Raw genomic sequence first — 17,915 nt, forward strand, 5'->3', positions numbered from 1 at the left:
TAACTCTGCTGTGGCTCCTGTTGCTTGGAAAATCCGCTCGCAGACTTTGGGTCGTAGCTGCTGGCGCTGAAGTTGACTTGTTCACTATGTGTTGAAAAGCAGAGTGAGGGAGGGTGTTGCAGTCTGCCGTGGACAGGCCTGCAGAAAAGCATGTAGCCTTGTGCTGACCTGGTGCCGGGAGCTTTCTTGCTCCTTGAAAACCCGAGAGGGGAGAAGAAGCTGCTGCTCCTTAGCAAGCCAAGGAGAGAAGAGGGAGAACAAAAAAGGAAATCTGGTTTTGTCTGGTACGTCACACCCTGGGGGGTCACATGTCACACACTGACTAACACTGACTGGTCAGTGAGATCCCTGGGGGAGAGTCGTCCCCAGGTGTGAACAGTGAGGAACTGTGGGGAAGGGAGAGTTCTATTGTCTGTAGAACAAAGAACATGTGGTCTCCACCACTTGAATGTACTTAGTCCCAACAATACAATATATTAACCGATATACTGTGTAAATAGAAATTTTGTGTTTAAAGAAAATTGTTGAAATGGTTGGTGAACCTGGGCTAATGTGAGAATATTTGCCATCTCAATGGTATGAAATTGATTGAAAATGTAGAAACTCAAGGAATTAGGACTTAGAAAGACGTACAAAGATAAGTGGTAAAGAACATGTTTAAGGTACTGACCAGACTGGTTTCAAAGTCTGGCAAATTACAAACTAATACAAATACAAGCTGATTTTCCTGGGTTCCCGGGTTCAGTGGGAATCATTATTACAGACAGTTTGGGATGTGGATGTTGTGGAATCTGTGCTGGTTTTGCTCTGCCGTAACCCAGTGGTGACAGCAATACTCTCTTAAAACCTATCAGGGCCAAATTGACAAAATTTATTTTGAAAGAAAAGAACAAACTACTTAAAGAAATAGAGTAGGTAGAGAAATAGACATCCCTATAGCCCCTAGAAAGGTACGGGCTATAGGTAACTGAACATCACACTCACCACCTATTGTCAAGAAACCACATTCAATGACAAAGAAAAGAAGGAGAACACAAGTGAATCTTGGAGTGGCTTACCACCGCTGGAGACAGCTCCGTACGAATGGAGATGCGGTTTGATGCCGAGCTACAGCTTTTCTTTTAGACTGGTGGGTAACATCTTATGTTGGTCTGTAACAAAAAGTATCATTAGTGCAAACGACAAACTGTACCGACAAACATTTCAAGTGGCATAAATGTACGATATTGATGATGTCGACAGACGTTTTAACGGTTTAGTAGAATTTAGCCTGTTCCAGCGACTGTTGTCCAGTTAGTTATGTCAGTAACTTTTCTTTTACAAGACAATGAGACTGTTTGATCCAGAACCAGTGGGTTCAGGATCCACTGCCTAATACTGTATTTATTTTAGCATATTCATATCTATCCTTACTATTTATTATACACACACAACAGACATGTTTGAATATAAAGAACATGTATGATCTAAACAACTTGTCCTATGTCATATTTTTTTCTGTATCAGGACCAGAATTCCCATCCAGTTATCCCCACTGATGAACCAGCACCTGCCCTTCTTCTGCATCTGGCCTCATCAACCATCAACATCCACATTACAGTAACACCTTGGATCATTATCCCTACATAGAACAGATATTGTCTATACTGTGATCTTTTGCACATCATGCTCAGCAGAGGTTTTGTCAACACTTTAGTCCACATTTTTTTCATTTTTTATTTTTTTAATATGTGTATCTATCTATATTTATCTTTTTGACTGTTGTAGTATTTTATCTTTTTATTGTTATTTCCTATAAATGTGTTAATTGGATATTGCACCAAACACCAAGCCAAATATTTTGTAAGTAAAGAACTACCTGGCAACAAACCTTATTGTGATGATGTCATCATCCCTTCCTCATGCTGCTGTAGCCTGACACTCATGTATCATGCAGTATCCCCTTGCCTTCATATTTTTATAGGTAAATAAAAACATACTGTTTGTGTTACATAATTTGTTTCAGTGCTATGAACAATTTTAACTATCAACAATAAATGCACATATAAATAATAAATTATAAGAAACATTGGGAAAACAACATGTTTAACTGGACAGGGGCAAAGAGGTGAAATGCTGGAGCAAGTCTTACACATAACACCTTTAAATTATAAATCAAACAAAATATCCTGTGGCAAAAATGGAAGCTATTTAGAAAATGAATTATAGTGCAAACCTCTTTCTCACATCTCTTTCTCTTGATAATTAATATTTAAGGATTGTAGAAAAAGGAATACGACAAACACATACAACAAATAAATACATTTCTTGACTCTTTTATACAAAATAGCAACAACACAACCTCTTTGTTGCCCGTTTCTTTCTTTGAGGTGGCGTTCACCAGCCTTGAGGCTGTTTACAATTTGTACCTGATGATGACAACAGATGAACAACTATCAATGTGTGTTTGAGGCGGGTTTCTACACCACTAGAAAACTAAATAAAATGAAACATGTTGCTGTGTCTAAACAGAAGTTTTGATAACTAAAATAAGCATAGGTCTGTCATCTGTAAAAAACAAAATATACATTCTTTTACATTTTGCAAAAGAGTAAGAATAATGGGAGAATTGGCTATTCACTAATAAAAAGTATTCTGATCCATTGTCCATATCAATCTAAATATTCTCATTACAGGTGTTCAAACAGAGGTGACCACAATTCCCAGTAGTTCCACCTTTCTGGAAATGCTTTTCTACAGCTTCTCTTAACTCCACTGTGCTCTTTTCACTGTAGGAAATCCCTGGTCTGAAGATCAGATCTGATATCTTCTTCTCGTCCCTCCTGTGAGTGTGAAGTCTCCTGCACAGTTTCTTCAAATCCTTCATCAAACAAAACGTCTTGCAGGCCCTCAGTTCCAGCGACACGTTACTAGGCCTTTTGTTGCTCTGCTTGGCCAGCTGAACAACCCAGAATTTACCCAGGTCACTGGCACTCTTTGCGTGGCCAGCCACCATGTTGAGGATGAGGGGGTAAAGGTCATGAGCTGCAGCCGGGATTGAGGGTTCTGGGAGGCTGCAGTCGGGAGGAGAGTGGCTGGGCTGTGAAGAGGGCTGAGATGAGCGTAGAGAAGAATAAGAGGACAGTAAGCATGCAAAATGTCAAGGATTGCCCTGAGGAAATTTCAGGCACATATATGCATGTGTTTTGCCCAGAGGTCAACTCCTTACTCATCACTGCAACCACACTGTTTAGCACTGTGGTATTTTACTCTTTTGAATATATTGAGTTAAGGTATTGTTAATGAATCTTATCCAGATATTAATACAATAATAATACTATGCTAGATATTGCTAGAGCATAGATTATGTCTATAAAGTAAATCACTGAATGTAAAAGATGACATAGTTAAATCCTCCTTTTTTTTCTTTCTGTAAACATGCAGGAGTATTACAGAATCCTCCTATCTTAAGTCTTACGTTAAGAGAGCAGATTTTTATGCTAAAGTTAGAAGAGTTTAGATTTTGGGAAGTTAGGAAGCTTGTGTAATATACTTTTCTTATCTTAAGTGACATCTGACATCTGTAATGTTTTTTTTGCTAAATCAGGTCCTAACCCTTATTACCATGGTTAGCAAACAGTTACGACAGGATCTGCAAGTTAGGAAGTTTCTGTAATATGGCCCCAGGTGACATCATGTAAGCAACAACACAATAAAAATGTATCGTCACTAGAATCGCTCCTAGTCCGACAGCAAGAAATAAATGATAAAAACGACAAATTGCACCTGTGGGCAGATGATGAGCACTCGCTCTGCAGTCTTGGCCTGTTCTGCCAGCCAGCGCATTGGCCCCAGTTCTGCAATTTTACCCTGCTGCCACATGTCGATAGCAACGTTACAACCGCCGTGCCACTGCAGGAACTCTGCCAGGGTCACCACGGCCCGCTGGAAGGCCGAGTTCTCAGCAGGGTACACCAACAGCACAGGGACAGGAAGCGTGGGAGATTGTGGTAAACTTTTGAAACCAAATGATTTGGCAATGTTGGCACCACAGCTTTTATCTGGGATGTAAGAAAACATTGGAAAGGAGAGGTTAACTATCTTCAGAACTGGGCAGCATTGTCAAACATCTTAGATAATCTAGAGGGGATTCCAAAATTTGTAAAGAAATGTTGTAGTGAGACAAAACTTGATATGCTTCAGTGTCTCGAAGTTGAAGCATGTCTCCACTGCAAGATGACAAGACATTTAACCAGTAGTTAAAGAGTAGTTAAAGCTAAACTCCTTTGCAATGTGAAAGTGAGATTGTAGTAAATGAGTTGGAGAACATTTTGCAATTTTGAAATGACAGAGGACATATTCAAAGCATGTATACAAGATTGGCAGGTAAGCCTGTGCCTGTGCATTTGCTAGAAGGGAGCATTTTTTCTAATTATGGCATTGGTATAACACATTTTAAGCTGAAATAAACCATATTGTGCACACATAGAAGAAGAGTGCATTAAGTTGAGACTCTATTCCCAATTATCTGCAATTTAACATTAAATTCATGTTTAAAAAATTTTGTATTTACAAATTATGTAGCAGAAACTAAGGATCATCAAACCGATCAATCCTCCAAAAATGATTCCAGTGACACGTTCTGTTCTCAAAGCTGCACGGACAAACACAAAACACATTCCTTATTTCACTTCATGTAATATTGAACTGATTTAGTGTATAAACTGACAGTACTTTAAGTAACTGGGGAGTCTTACGTGAAGTAGTGATCTCAACCAGAGTGAAATCTATACAAAGTAGTGCCAAAGAAAATAATCAACATTTTTGTTATAAAGTATTATAAATTACATACATCTACAAACATGCACAAGCAAATGTGAGTGCTCACCTGTAGGAACTTGAGTAGACTTTAGTGTAACACCTGCAAAGAAAACAGAAAAGACATTTTAATACTTTTATAGATTTAATCTGTTGATGAGGATCAATAAAGTTGGGAATAAAAAAACTTACTCTGTATTGGAAGAGATACCATAATCCTTTCATACTTATAAGAGGGGCCACTCCCCAGTGGAGGCAAAGGGAGATTGGTAGCTTGGATGAGAATGGAGCCATAGCTTGCTTTTACTAAATGATGAAACCATTGCTAGATTTGAAAAGATGATAGTCATTGCAGTTATTTTAATCTTTACAACCTCACAGATCCTTTTGTAGGTCCATCATTTCAAACTAATGCTCACAGTTAAAACACAGGAATGTCTTATCAGTTCTAGTTAAGATTCTATCTGTTGCACCTGCTTTGATGCAGTGATGTTTGCTCTGGCTAAATGTGGCTTGTATTTGCAGAGGTACGAGGATTCCCCCGTCTTGATCAACGTGCCCATCAGATGTTCAATGCTAGCTGCAGAGAGACAGAACATAACCAAGTTTAATGGCTTTAGGGATAGTTCAATAAGGAAGATGTCCCCTCTCACTTCTCCATCTATTGGGAATTCCTGCTATTGTCCTGCTTTTACATTCATCTACTCCATCACTTTCTCTTTCACATCGGTGTATCTGGCAAATTATCATTCTGCCCACAACCCCCAAACCAATCCACCCATGCCCATCACCACCTTATCCTACAGGACAATCCAGGATCCAGAGGTTCCATTTTTCATCTTCTGGCTTTAGTCTCCCACCAGCAGCAGCTAGACCCCAGGGGATTCTTCCTATCTCCTACCTTCACTGCCCTAAAATACATCAGCACCCGCTGTTGCACTCTCTTTATTCAACTGAGGACAAAATATGAGTTGGTCAGTGTTGGCTTTCAGATATTGTCAGTCAGTGTCCTTCAATTCTAATGGATATAAATACAGTTTATTTACACTGCAGTGAAGGTCAGCCTATCCAGGTCTTATTTATTATTTTAAATGTTCAACATAAGATGGTGTTGAACATGAATTTGACTGCCTTATTGTTTCTCTACCATTAGGGTGCTCCTCCTGCCTCATACCTGCTACACACACTGTACGAGCTTATTCTATTCTGTTTGATTATACACAGGACATTTTTACCTTCAGTCTAGTCCAATGTCACCCAAATCAGACTAAAGTTCTGTTTGTCAAGTAATTAAAATGAGGAGTATCCAAGAAATCTCTGATGTTATGGGACAAACGTTGTTTGTGTAACACCTTTTGTTGTTTTAGCAGATAGTCAGTGATAATCAGTAAGATACTGTCTTGTAATTAAAAAAAATATTTAATAATTAAATTTGAAGGTGCCATGACAGAGAGCTCTGCTCCATTTGTGCTGCTGTTGTGTTTTAGGTGTTTGGTTACCTGCATTAGCAAAACATTACTAAAGTGACCAACATCATGTGGTTGTTTTCTACCATCAATGCTGATTGCCCAGCTGATGTTCAGCATATCTTGTTGTCCCACTGTCACCTGCTCCACTTTCAGAGCTCCCAGGAGAGATGGAGAGGTATCATTGGTTGGAGGGAAATCTGAAACAAGAGACAACTGTGGTGATCATTTTCCACACATTGATAATGTGAACTCTAGAGCTGTAAAATATGTTGAAAACATGAGTGGCTACAGATTTTTACTAAATTTCATTTTTAATAAACTTCTGTTGCCTAGCGATAGATATAAAGCTGGCAATACAATTCTATTTCTTATTAACTTTTTCTGGTGGGTTACATTCAGAGGTAATGGAAGTTCCACTTTCCACTGAGATGACAGCCCTAAAATAACTTCATGGGAAATGTTATGTAAAGGGTTTTCATGCAAGAAAGAAAGCTGGTAGCTTTGGAGAATCAAAATTAATCTAACAGTACAACATATCGTTAACTGGTAGCTTAAAAGATATTGGTGTCTGCACCGGCCAACAAATACCTATTTGAGTCAAACTCTACAGTGGCAACAGCTTTTAAAACATACATAATGTCATATTATTGACATTCGAGGTCAGAGTTCTCATCCACAGTATGAATAAAACATCACAACTTACTATGAAATTCACGACACTCCACTTTCTGCAAACAAATCCCAGAAATACATCACTTAAATCATTTTCATCATTTTTCATTTTAAGTGAAACAATTAATGGCTCATCTGTTAAAATCAATAACTTACAATTTCATGTGACATCACTTTGGCCTGGACATAGAAAAAAATGAACGCGACTCCCCACATCATGGAGCAACTGCTGGCCTTAAACAATGATAGATAAAATAAAATAAAATAAAATAAACTATCCACAGCATTTTCAGCATTGGCTCATCAGTGTACCATCCTACCTGCAGTGCACTTGCTGAATAAATCTTCAGATACAGCGACACTGGTTGGGTTACGTTAACTATAAATACAGCCTGCCAAGCCCCGCCCCCCAACCGTTATTTGCTGCCTGGAGTTAGTGCGGAACTCCAGTCACAGAGGTAAGCTCAGCATTTTTCTGGTCACAAATTCAACTGTTCAGTGTCCGTCACTGTGTCTTTACATTAAACTACTTCGACAACACTTGGGTTTAGTGTTTGTAAAGTTGCATGCGGCGGTTTGCACAACCTACGGACATACTAGCAAATCTAAACAAACAGTAACGTTGAAGTCCTGAAATAAGTCTTAACACTGCCGTCACCATTAGCCTATCCCCTCTAAAGATTTGAAATAAAGTTTTAACGTCTTTTCTTGACGCCTCTGAAGCATGTAAAGTATGTTTTAATCTAGAGGAAATGCGTCAACATGTAGCTATGTACTGCAGTAGACCCACAGACCCTTAACTGTTATTCTGATAAGATCGCGGTTACGAAGTTGGCCTTTCATCGTTAACATTTCGTTCAAACTAGTCTTAAAAGATGAGTTTGAAGGTTAGTGAAAGTTATAGTATCCCAGTCTTTCCCGATTGTGAGTTATTTGATGTCTCAGTTCATTACTTTATTATTATTTCTGGCTGTTTGTTGAGGTCAGGTTGACACCAGCACTGCTCGTGAGTGCCTGGTTTATTGATATGACCTAGATATCCCTCCCTGCCTTGGCCTGAGTGACAAGACTGCATTTACAAGACCAGAGAGTTTGTAGCAGCCTTTGCTCCTTAACCTTTTGCAACATCGCAGAAAAAGCAGAACACAGCTTGGGGGACGAACATATGGTCGACAAGAGAGGCCACTCAACTTCAGTAGTTTGGAGACGTTTTGGCTATTTACAGTCCGACAAAAAACAATGTGCACTGCAGACTGTGCCGGAGACACATTCCATCAAAGACAGGCAACACCACAAACCTGTTTCATCATTTCAAACAATATCACCCGTTATAACACACAGAAAGTAAGAAATTACAGGCCCAAACGAGTATTAGCGGACCCTCAACGAGCGCCAGGCCAGTACCCAGTGCAGATCTTCACCACAGAATGGTCTCTTTATTTTTGTATTTATTTTGCAGTCTGAGCCATATGACGTGTGCTGTATCACACTGCAGAACTTTATTTTCTATTTACTTTGAGTAAAAAGGACTGAAAAGGATTTTGATTTTAATCATGCATATTTTATCATAATTTGAATGTTTGTACCTCAGAGTTTTTAAATGTTCTGCTGTTTGGAAAGTTTGTCATGTTCTGACTAAATAGAACAATTTAAAACCAGAATTGACTGTCTGATTTCTTCAACTTTCACTCAGGAGCAAAAATCAGCTCTTAAGGCTGAAAGAAATAACGATGTGGCATTTATCATGATAAATATCGATATCAATTTTCATTGTGATACCAGTTTTGGCCATATCGCCCAGCCTTACTTAGTTTCATTCAACACTATCAGACACACTAATTTAAGTTTCAGTTCCAGATTCAGCTTGCCCCTTCCAGTATGTCCTTAAATGTGTGTTGTTGTGATTTCTAGTGAATGAAGAAAGCCCTTCCAGGACCAGGATGTTGTGTCTGGCCACACTAGGGCAAACTGGTGCCCGACGAGTTGTGACTGTGACTCAGGGGAGATTTATGAGGGGCAGCAGATGTTTTTGTCACTTTGTCCCCAAGACCCAACCCATTGGGCCTTCCTTTTCCTGTTCTTCCACCAGCCATTACAGATACTTTGGTGCCTCAGCTGCTCATTGCAACTCTTCATCATCACTATACCAGAAAAAAACATCTTACAGTTACATAATTGTTGGGGCGGGGTCAGCAGGCTGCGTCCTTGCCAACCGTCTCACAGAGGATGCCCATGAGTCTGTGCTGCTGCTGGAGGCTGGGCCTAAGGACATGCTGCTAGGCAGCTTACGACTGTCATGGAAGATCCACATGCCAGCTGCGCTGACCTACAACCTTTGCGATGACAAGTACAGTAGTTAAATTATTTCAGTTGTTTTTCACTGGTTTTGAAATGTTTTGGTGCAGATGTATGAACCTATTTTATTTTGCCTTAGTGTCTGTCGTTAATTATTAGACAGTACACAGTTTGTGTGTCTGCAAACACAAATTACGTCAATGTAAATGTTGAAAATGTGTAACATTTTGACTTTATGTGACTTTTAAGTGAGACGTTTATGTTAACAAATTAATCATGAAGAAACATCATAACATTTATCACATTAATGCAACACACTGGTCCAGTATTTTGATCAGTCCTGACATAAATATGTATTAAGTCAAGTCAATTTTCACTTATGTAGCGCCAAAGCACAAGTTATCTCAAGGCACTACTATTAGACTTCTTTTTCATAAGCAGTACACCTACAGATATCTGCTCCAGTTGACGCCAGGCTGTATTTCTCTTCGTTTCTCTTCAGGTATAACTGGTGCTACCATACTTTACCTCAGACCCACATGGACAACCGGGTGATGTACTGGCCAAGGGGCCGTGTTTGGGGTGGGTCCTCTTCACTCAACGCTATGGTGTACATCCGTGGACATGCTGAAGACTACAACCGCTGGCAGAGAGAGGGGGCTGAGGGCTGGGATTATGAACACTGTTTGCCTTACTTCAGGAAAGCTCAGTCCCATGAGCATGGAGAAAATAGGTACCTAACAAAAATATCTGGAGGGTTTGTTTTTTAGTACCTTTTGATTTATGTCCAGATAATTTTAATATGTAGGGACCAAGTTTGAAGTGGAATCCTTCAGTCGTGTTAGGACTTCAAAATGCATCATGAGTAATCAGAAAGTGTCTTATCAATGTGCAATGACACAGTGACAATCTGAAAACATGAGAATGAGTGCATCACCAATCTAATTTCAGTGCAAGAAACTGGCCAACCTGGAAGCACAGACCAATGAAGGATGTAGATAGCAGCTCACACATTAACATACTTGTTCAAAATAGCATGATTTGGAAATAAGATATCACAGGTGAAAGTGATACATATGTTTGTGTTATAGTGAAAGACAGATGTTATTGTACATTTAGTGAATGTGTTTTAATCTGTCAGAGACTGGAATAGAAGTCTGTCATGCCTTGCCTCCATGGGAAGCTAATCCTTCAGTATTGGATTAATGAAATGCTTCCAGTGAGTAATAAAGCACCAAATCATGTCCATTTGTATGTGTTTAAACTTTGCAGCATAACAAACACATACTCAGTATGAGGTCAGTGCCAAGCCCTATTGTTGTCGGTATTCAGGAATTGTTGAGGTGCAAACCGCTTCACATTTTAGTTAAAAGAGCATGATGTTAGGTTTAGAATACCTGTGAAGTCTCCATTTAAAGGCTTATGTTAGATCAGCCTTATACAGATACATTAGCTATAAGTATATAATAGTATAGTATATGAGAATTCGGAGTTCAGGTCAGTCCCAGTGAGCATAGCTACTGTATTTTCACATGCCGCTTTATATGTGTCAAATGTTAACAAACAGCTTCAGAAATGGTTTTGATCTGATAGATTTTAGAAAGATAAATATTTTTTCTTCCTCCGAGTAAGTGTAGGTAGCAGGGTCTTAGCACATCTGTTTTTCAGTCTTTGTGGGGACCCTGTCATCACTATTTATTCATAAGCTCTGACTGGAGAACTGTCATGGAAGTATACAAAATAAAGTTCTGAGAAATGTACACAGCTGTCGGCAGAAAGGTAGCACTGCTGATATTATAATGATTAATATCTTTGAAGTATTGATCACTGATTACCTGAACATAATTCCTACAGACAAATTATTTTGTATTTTCAAATGGAACTGTTCTCATGTTGGTGAAATGTTAACTTTGTGTTTCTTATGTGTACTTTAGGTACCGAGGTGGCAGTGGACCTCTTCATGTGTCCAGAGGAAAGACCAGCCATCCTCTTCACAAGGCTTTTATTGAGGCGGGGCAGCAGGCAGGGTACCCCTTCACTGATGACATGAATGGATACCAACAGGAAGGCTTGGGCTGGATGGACATGACCATTTTTAAAGGTTTTATGAAAATAGAATTACTATGATAAAAGGATATAATTAAATATACAGCTTTTATACGGTATGCCTTTTATGAACTGCTCCTTGATATTGTCTGCATCTCACTGCCCAAATCTGTCCAGGGAGGAGGTGGAGCACAGCAAGTGCCTACCTGAGACCTGTCCTGGCTCGACCTAACCTGAAAGCGGAAGTGCGCTGCCTAACCACCAAGATCCTGTTTGATGGAAGCCGTGCTGTGGGAGTGGAATACATACAGAAAGGACAGAAGAAAAGGGTAAGATGGACAGAATTCCCAACATTTTAAAAGATGGGAAAATTATGTTGTGAAAGGTGATATCAATAAAAACTTGATGAACTCACAAAATTGGAATGAACTTTCATGTTTGAATGTTTGACATGATTTCATTTGATTGTATGTAGATTATTTTTAGCCATACAAGTAGTGTGTATAAATCAGGAACACCCAGAAGGAATTTCATTACTTTTGTCACACATCACAAAACACATTTTTGTTCATAACTCACAAATTCATACACTAATTATGACACAATTTAATTCAAATGTCCCTAAGGATAAAATTAGGTGATAACATTTTATATCCAAATGGTCAAAGGTGAGTGACAACATAATGTTCTGCAAAAACACTTCTGGCCTTTATTCAGTGCTATAACTCAGGAAGGGGAGACTGTGACCATATTTCCTCTAACTTAGCTGGATCACGGAGAAAACAACCACATGCCGGTGATTTCTACTTCAGTGAACTAACTAACTGAATGGATTGCCAAGAAATTTGGTAAAGATGCCAGTGTTGCCCAGAGGATGAATCCAAATGACTTTGGTGATCCCCTGACTTTTCATTTACAACAAATTTTTACTTATTTTTCCACAGTTCCTGGACAGTATATTCAAATGACTTTGAGGTTGACATTTCCATTTTATAATTGTCATTGTGAGCAAGTTGGCATGCTGACATTAGCATTTCTCTGAAAGCACTGCTGTGCCTGATCACAGAACCGCTGGCATGGCTGTATACTCTTAATCTTGTTGAATGATTCACTCATCAGTTTTCCTGTTCTCTCCTTAGGTGTTTGCAGATAAAGAGGTGATATTGAGCGGAGGAGCGATCAACTCCCCTCAACTTCTCATGCTGTCTGGGGTGGGAAATGCCGATGACCTGAAACAACTTGGCATCCCTGTGGTTCAGCACTTGCCAGGTACATTTTATGGTCTTAAGAGATTTTTTTTTTCATTTCAACAAACTGAACTGAAATGGAAAAAAGAAAATTGACTTCAAAGACATTCATTTTCACCTGTTTTAGTGCTAACACACAGACCAGATTGGTTTTAATGCCCGTCTGTGTATATTGACTCATATTCTTCTGCCTGTTGTTCCTCAGGTGTTGGCAGTAACCTGCAGGATCATTTGGAGCTGTATATCCAGCAGCAGTGCACTGAGCCTATCACCCTGTACAAGGCTCAGAAACCTTTCCACATGGTCAAAATAGGCCTTGAGTGGCTCACCCTGTTCACTGGTAACCAAAGGCCCCTACACATGTATATGGGAACACATACATTCTCCTCAAAAATAATGCATTTCTGTGAGATTTTATCACTAAGTACACTTTATTTTTGAAAATGTATTCATATAATTTGAAGTCCCCTTCCCTAAATTTCACTTAATCTGTGCTTTTCATTGAATCGGGAAATATCAGTTATAGACAGCTATGGTTAATATAAACTCTGTCTTAAAATATAGCATTAATGGAGTTTGAAGAAAACTGCTTTTCCTAATTAACATGCATGCAATATTCACAGCATGGTTTTCTACAGTCTCTGCAGATAATTTATTCTGTAGATGTTACGCATTGATAATAACATCTTCAGTTTTTTCTCAACCTAAATGATAACTAGCCAGATTCCAGGAATTATTTATCTCCGGCGTGAGCACTGCTAACATAAGTAAACCACAGAAAAATAAGCCTACCAACTGAAATCTACCAAGAAGATTCAGTTTTTTATAATTTAAGCACAAGTCCTTACAGCTCGATAATTATGTATACACAGGAAACAGCTGGCTGTGAATCTTTGGGCTGACACTTCTGCACAGGGTGTGTTTGCCTGCGGCACTGGTTGATTGTAAGACACAGTCATGAGCAGGGAGAGCCAGCTATTTGTGCACCATAGCACACGTTCGCCCAATTGCTATTTGGCAACTTTTTGTAATTCACAGCTGTTTTCTTCACAACAGTTCTTTTAAAGAGCTGTCCTAATGAGGAATCAGAAAACATATGGTGAAATTACATTAACTGTCACAGAATACAGACTGTGGGCTCATGGACAAGCTTGGTACATCATTGTGGTAGGAAGTTCTGTAGTGTCGACAGTAGGTTCACAATAAGGAGCCGGAGTGGGAAGGCAGGCTTTTAACGACACAAGTCTTAAGGCTGACGCAAGTCCTAATACGCATTCACTATCACAAACACAAACTACATAATTCGCACCACTGGCAACAGACACCGACAGTCAAGACAAGAACAGTGACTGAAATATCTCAAAAACAATCTGCTCATCACAAACCTCCATAAACACCCAGAGTCATATGTTCTTATGTTAGAAAGATAGATGTCACCTGTGTGTGTGTGTCCCTTAGGTTATGGAGCAACAGCCCACTTGGAGAGTGGAGGGTTCATCCGCAGTCGGCCGCACATCACACATCCCGACATTCAGTTTCACTTCCTGCCCTCACAGGTCATCGATCACGGACGAGTTGCCTCTAAGATAGAGGCGTATCAGGTGTGTGTGGTTTGTGTTTAGGAAATGGTGACAGCTTTTTGTGCAGGTAGAAAATGTGATGGAGGTTTAATGAGAAAGTAATATTAATATTGACATGGGTGTGGATGGCACTTTTGATGTACAGAGAAATGTGTGTCTGTGTTCTGGCTGTTTACTCACAGAAAATTTCAAGGAGCAAACGGATATACATTCTAATGCACCTGTACACACTGACATTACCCCAGTGTTAGTCATTACTAGAATAAAAGCTCATACAGTGCACATGACACAAAGGAGTGTTTAAATAGTCACACATGCTATTCCATGGAAAACCAATGTTACCTCAGAAAGTCAATGATACAACAGGAGTTTGGCCTTGGCCTATTGACATTTATACTGAAGCCTTAATTGAGTCCCACATTGTGTGCACAATGTATTTTCTAATGTCTGAACTCTAAACAGGGAAATATAAAGACATGTCAGGCTTCAGCAAAATTATCATCAGGTTATTTTTGGTTAAAGAATTGGCAGGTTTGTGATTTTACAAATTAATGAACGCAGGTTACCTAAACAGCTAGAAAGACAATGAACCAGAACACATGTATATACAAATATGTACTGAATGTAGTCATGGTCAAAATCACATAGTGGTTGTTTTACTTGCACCACTACTTACTCTTCATTTAGCAGGAAATGACTGTGTGAGTTCTGTGAGTCTGTTTTTGAAGAAACTTTCCATTGCACAAAGATGGTGTAAAGCTTACCATGGGGTTTTTGCAAGTCTGTATTAATAGTGTTCACATACCATACTATGTGGTACAAGTCATTATGGCAGGAAGTCTCATGTTTCACTATTACATTCAAGTCACTGAACCAAGCGTTTTTTTTCTGAAAAATAAAAACCTGATGATATTTGAAAAAGGAGGATCTTTGAAGAACATTTGCTGATGTTCTGAAGCCATTTCCAGAACCCCGACAGAAGATCTCTCTTAGACTGAAACACTGAGTTGTTAAATTCACTTTGCTGGCAGCCATCAGTACAGTGTGCAGACTTTTTGTCTGACTTTTACCTTGAGCTTGTTCTTTTTGTGGAAGTGTTTTACATGTGTGCGCTCTACAGTGTTTGTCTTCAGATTCCTCGAACACTTGTCTGGATGAAAAAATATTCTGTCGGCTGCATGATTTAAAAAAATAAATAAATAAAAAATTTAAAAAGATTTTAACCCATGAAATGAAAACATTTCATTATTGGTTATGCTTGTCTGCAATTACACTTTATTGTATTATTTAATTATCTTGCTCTTTTAGATATCACTTGGTTTTTATTGTTTGTGTTGTAGGTTCATGTAGGACCAATGAGAAGCACTAGTACCGGCTGGATGAAGCTGAAGAGCACCAACCCTCTGGATCACCTGAATCTCCAGCCAAACTATTTGTCCACTGGTAAGATTCAGTCTCTGAACTCTGAACCTGACATCACAGGTTTTTTGATCTCCCAAGATATCATTAGTCTTCTCAATCACTATGAGACCTCCCCAAAGAACATCTGTGTCCCTGGATGTACTTTTTGTACATTATAAAAATTGTACATTCTGCTTTGACTCTTCTTTCTGACAGCTGAGAGGAAGGATGATAGTAATTTGAAAAAATTGTACTTTGTGCTTGATTACTGTAACTCTGAATACATATTGAATGTATATTCACATCTAAAATGTAAAAGTCTAAAAGTGGATATCAGCAATGTGGAAAGTTATTTTGAATTGAAGCTTGGAGTTGGGTTGACTGACTTATAGATCATTTAGCAGAATTTTAAACTGATTTATAAAGCCAGTTTTTGATGTTCATCTTCTTTATCATCTGCTCTCCTCTCAGATATCGATGTGTGGGAGTTTAGGGAGTGCGTTAAACTCTCCAGAGAGATTTTTGCCCAGAAGGCCTTCGACCCATTCCGTGGTCCCGAAGTCCAGCCTGGTCCTCAGGTCCAGTCCGACACCGCCATCGACGCTTTTGTCCGCCAAAAGGCTGACAGCGCCTACCACCCATCCTGCACCTGCAAAATGGGCTCTCCCTCCGACCCGATGGCAGTTGTCGACTCAAACACACGGGTTCTGGGTTTGGAGCGGTTGCGTGTGGTTGATGCCTCCATCATGCCCAGCATCGTCAGTGGGAATCTGAACTCTCCTACTATCATGATGGCAGAGAAGGCTGCTGACATCATCAGAGGTCGCCCGCCTCTTATCGACCCAGGAGTTCCCGTGTACCAACCGCCGACACTCGACACACAGAGATGAATACTGAGTTATGGGTATGTGTGGGTCAGAAACAGTTCTTAACACAATAGGCAAAAACAGCAGTGAACCACTTATTGTGTTCTTGATTGTGAGGTGATCATTTATCTTTTTGATCTGATTCTGTAAATTAATAATCTGAGCATGTTGTCTTTTACCACATCTGATTTGAACACAAGGTAACATATCGGTGTAAAATGTGGCCAATAGCCACAGGTTAACAATAATTATGAAGGTTTGATGTACACAATCTAAATTCATTGCCATAATGGCGTTGAATACAGTTGATATTAGCTGTTTACATCTGAAATTAATAGTATTTCAATTGTTGCCATGACTGTCTTCTGATGAAGAGACAGTCAATTGTCATATTTTTTTTTTTTCAATGATTTTGGTTTTGTTCCATTGCAAATAACAATAACATGTATTTAGTAAACTTAAAACTGATTGGATAAAACTTGCAGGCTCCCTGATAATGGTTTCCTCTTCTACCTCGATGGTGAGACCAATGACTGAAACTGATTGTTTGATGAGTCAACTCAGTTAACCTGAGCAAACAGAAAGAGACTGGACTAACCAATACGAAGATAATAATAACCAAGATCAACAGATTTGTACTTTGAAATGTACTTCTATGAGACACTTGATTTTACATAGAACTTGACTCAACTTTATAAATACTAACATTTATATACATTTATAGAGTCAGCTGTGTGCTGAAATGTCATGACAGCACAATGTGTTTGCTAGGAAAGACAATGAGCATTTGCATAATTACTGTGGATGTAATGTAAAATAGTTCTGGAGAAAATTTTAGTTAATTTCCCTTGCATTACATTGTCAAATATGAACAATGCACCGACTTGGATGTTAGTGTAAATATGTGCATGAATCATGTTTTTCACCGACTACAGTGATTTTTAAATCTTATAAGAAATCCAATCCATAAAATAATGCCTATAACATTTTTTAGGTAACATTTTTTTAGCCCACAGAAAGCATTCAAGCCAAGTACCACAGCATGTGAATTGTTTTAAATGGGTCTCAAGTATCACAAAGAGAAAAATGTGATCTCTGAAGTGATCATGACTCTTGTTGTCTGCCTGATGATCATTTCATGCAGTGTTTACTTGTTTTTTCTCTATCTCAGTTTATCACAAACATAACATCCATGTTGCTTCCTGAGAACTTTCAGCTTGAACACTTTGACAAAATACTGTTTTCATAGGTTTGTTGCACTCGTTTTAACACAGTGTGAAGAACAATATTTCTTTAAATCCACCTGTAAAAAAATAATTTAGCCTCATCTCTTGTCTTATTTGACAGTTGAGTCTTAAAACAGTTTGGAGCCTTATCTCCAGCTTGACAACAAATTGCATCAGTTCTCTTGTGAATTCCACAGTATGCATGCCACCCCCACCAACTGTTGAAACTTGAGGTTTAGCAGGTTACTGATGTATTAAATGTGCATTTGACAACAAGGTGTGTCTGCCTCAGGCAATAAGAAACAGGTAAAGTTAA

General features: G+C 39.0%; 2 protein-coding genes across 2 annotated transcripts; one reads left to right on the plus strand and one right to left on the minus strand.

Moving 5' to 3' along the window:
* Positions 1–2,299: 2,299 nt before the first annotated feature.
* LOC111220526 lies at positions 2,300–7,277 on the minus strand. The gene is made up of 11 exons (XM_022743609.1): positions 7,259–7,277; positions 7,095–7,172; positions 6,970–6,994; positions 6,350–6,463; positions 5,271–5,377; positions 4,990–5,122; positions 4,868–4,900; positions 4,737–4,766; positions 4,553–4,633; positions 3,766–4,040; positions 2,300–3,091 (listed from the first exon to the last, which is right to left on the minus strand). The coding sequence occupies exons 2-11, from the start codon at positions 7,155–7,157 to the stop codon at positions 2,657–2,659; spliced, it is 1,296 nt and encodes a 431-aa protein (XP_022599330.1). The 5' UTR covers positions 7,158–7,172; positions 7,259–7,277; the 3' UTR covers positions 2,300–2,656.
* A 106-nt stretch (positions 7,278–7,383) lies between these two features.
* Positions 7,384–17,222, plus strand: chdh (choline dehydrogenase). The gene is made up of 10 exons (XM_022743591.1): positions 7,384–7,396; positions 8,850–9,285; positions 9,736–9,966; positions 11,168–11,334; positions 11,457–11,608; positions 12,419–12,548; positions 12,732–12,866; positions 13,985–14,127; positions 15,447–15,549; positions 15,979–17,222. Exons 2-10 carry the CDS (start codon positions 8,879–8,881, stop codon positions 16,395–16,397), a joined length of 1,887 nt encoding a protein of 628 aa, XP_022599312.1. The 5' UTR covers positions 7,384–7,396; positions 8,850–8,878; the 3' UTR covers positions 16,398–17,222.
* The last annotated feature ends 693 nt before the right edge of the window (positions 17,223–17,915 follow it).

This window comes from Seriola dumerili, unplaced genomic scaffold (genome assembly GCF_002260705.1).
Source record: "Seriola dumerili isolate Sdu_G_001 unplaced genomic scaffold, Sdu_1.0 BDQW01000070.1, whole genome shotgun sequence".
Taxonomy (NCBI): domain Eukaryota; kingdom Metazoa; phylum Chordata; class Actinopteri; order Carangiformes; family Carangidae; genus Seriola; species Seriola dumerili.

What these genes read in the sequence shown, in the direction of transcription:
- LOC111220526 (XM_022743609.1), bottom strand. Translation starts at nt 7,157, where the DNA reads ATGATGTGGGGAGTCGCGTTCATTTTTTTCTATGTCCAGGCCAAAGTG. An exon ending in TAGTTTCTGCTACATAATTT is followed by an intron (nt 4,041 to 4,552) that starts GTAAATACAAAA and finishes CTTACATCCCAG; the next exon opens with ATAAAAGCTGTGGTGCCAAC. An exon ending in TGCTCATCATCTGCCCACAG is followed by an intron (nt 3,092 to 3,765) that starts GTGCAATTTGTC and finishes CGCTCATCTCAG; the next exon opens with CCCTCTTCACAGCCCAGCCA.
- chdh (XM_022743591.1), top strand. Translation starts at nt 8,879, where the DNA reads ATGTTGTGTCTGGCCACACTAGGGCAAACTGGTGCCCGACGAGTTGTG. An exon ending in GTGGCTCACCCTGTTCACTG is followed by an intron (nt 12,867 to 13,984) that starts GTAACCAAAGGC and finishes TGTGTCCCTTAG; the next exon opens with GTTATGGAGCAACAGCCCAC. An exon ending in GCCAAACTATTTGTCCACTG is followed by an intron (nt 15,550 to 15,978) that starts GTAAGATTCAGT and finishes CTCTCCTCTCAG; the next exon opens with ATATCGATGTGTGGGAGTTT.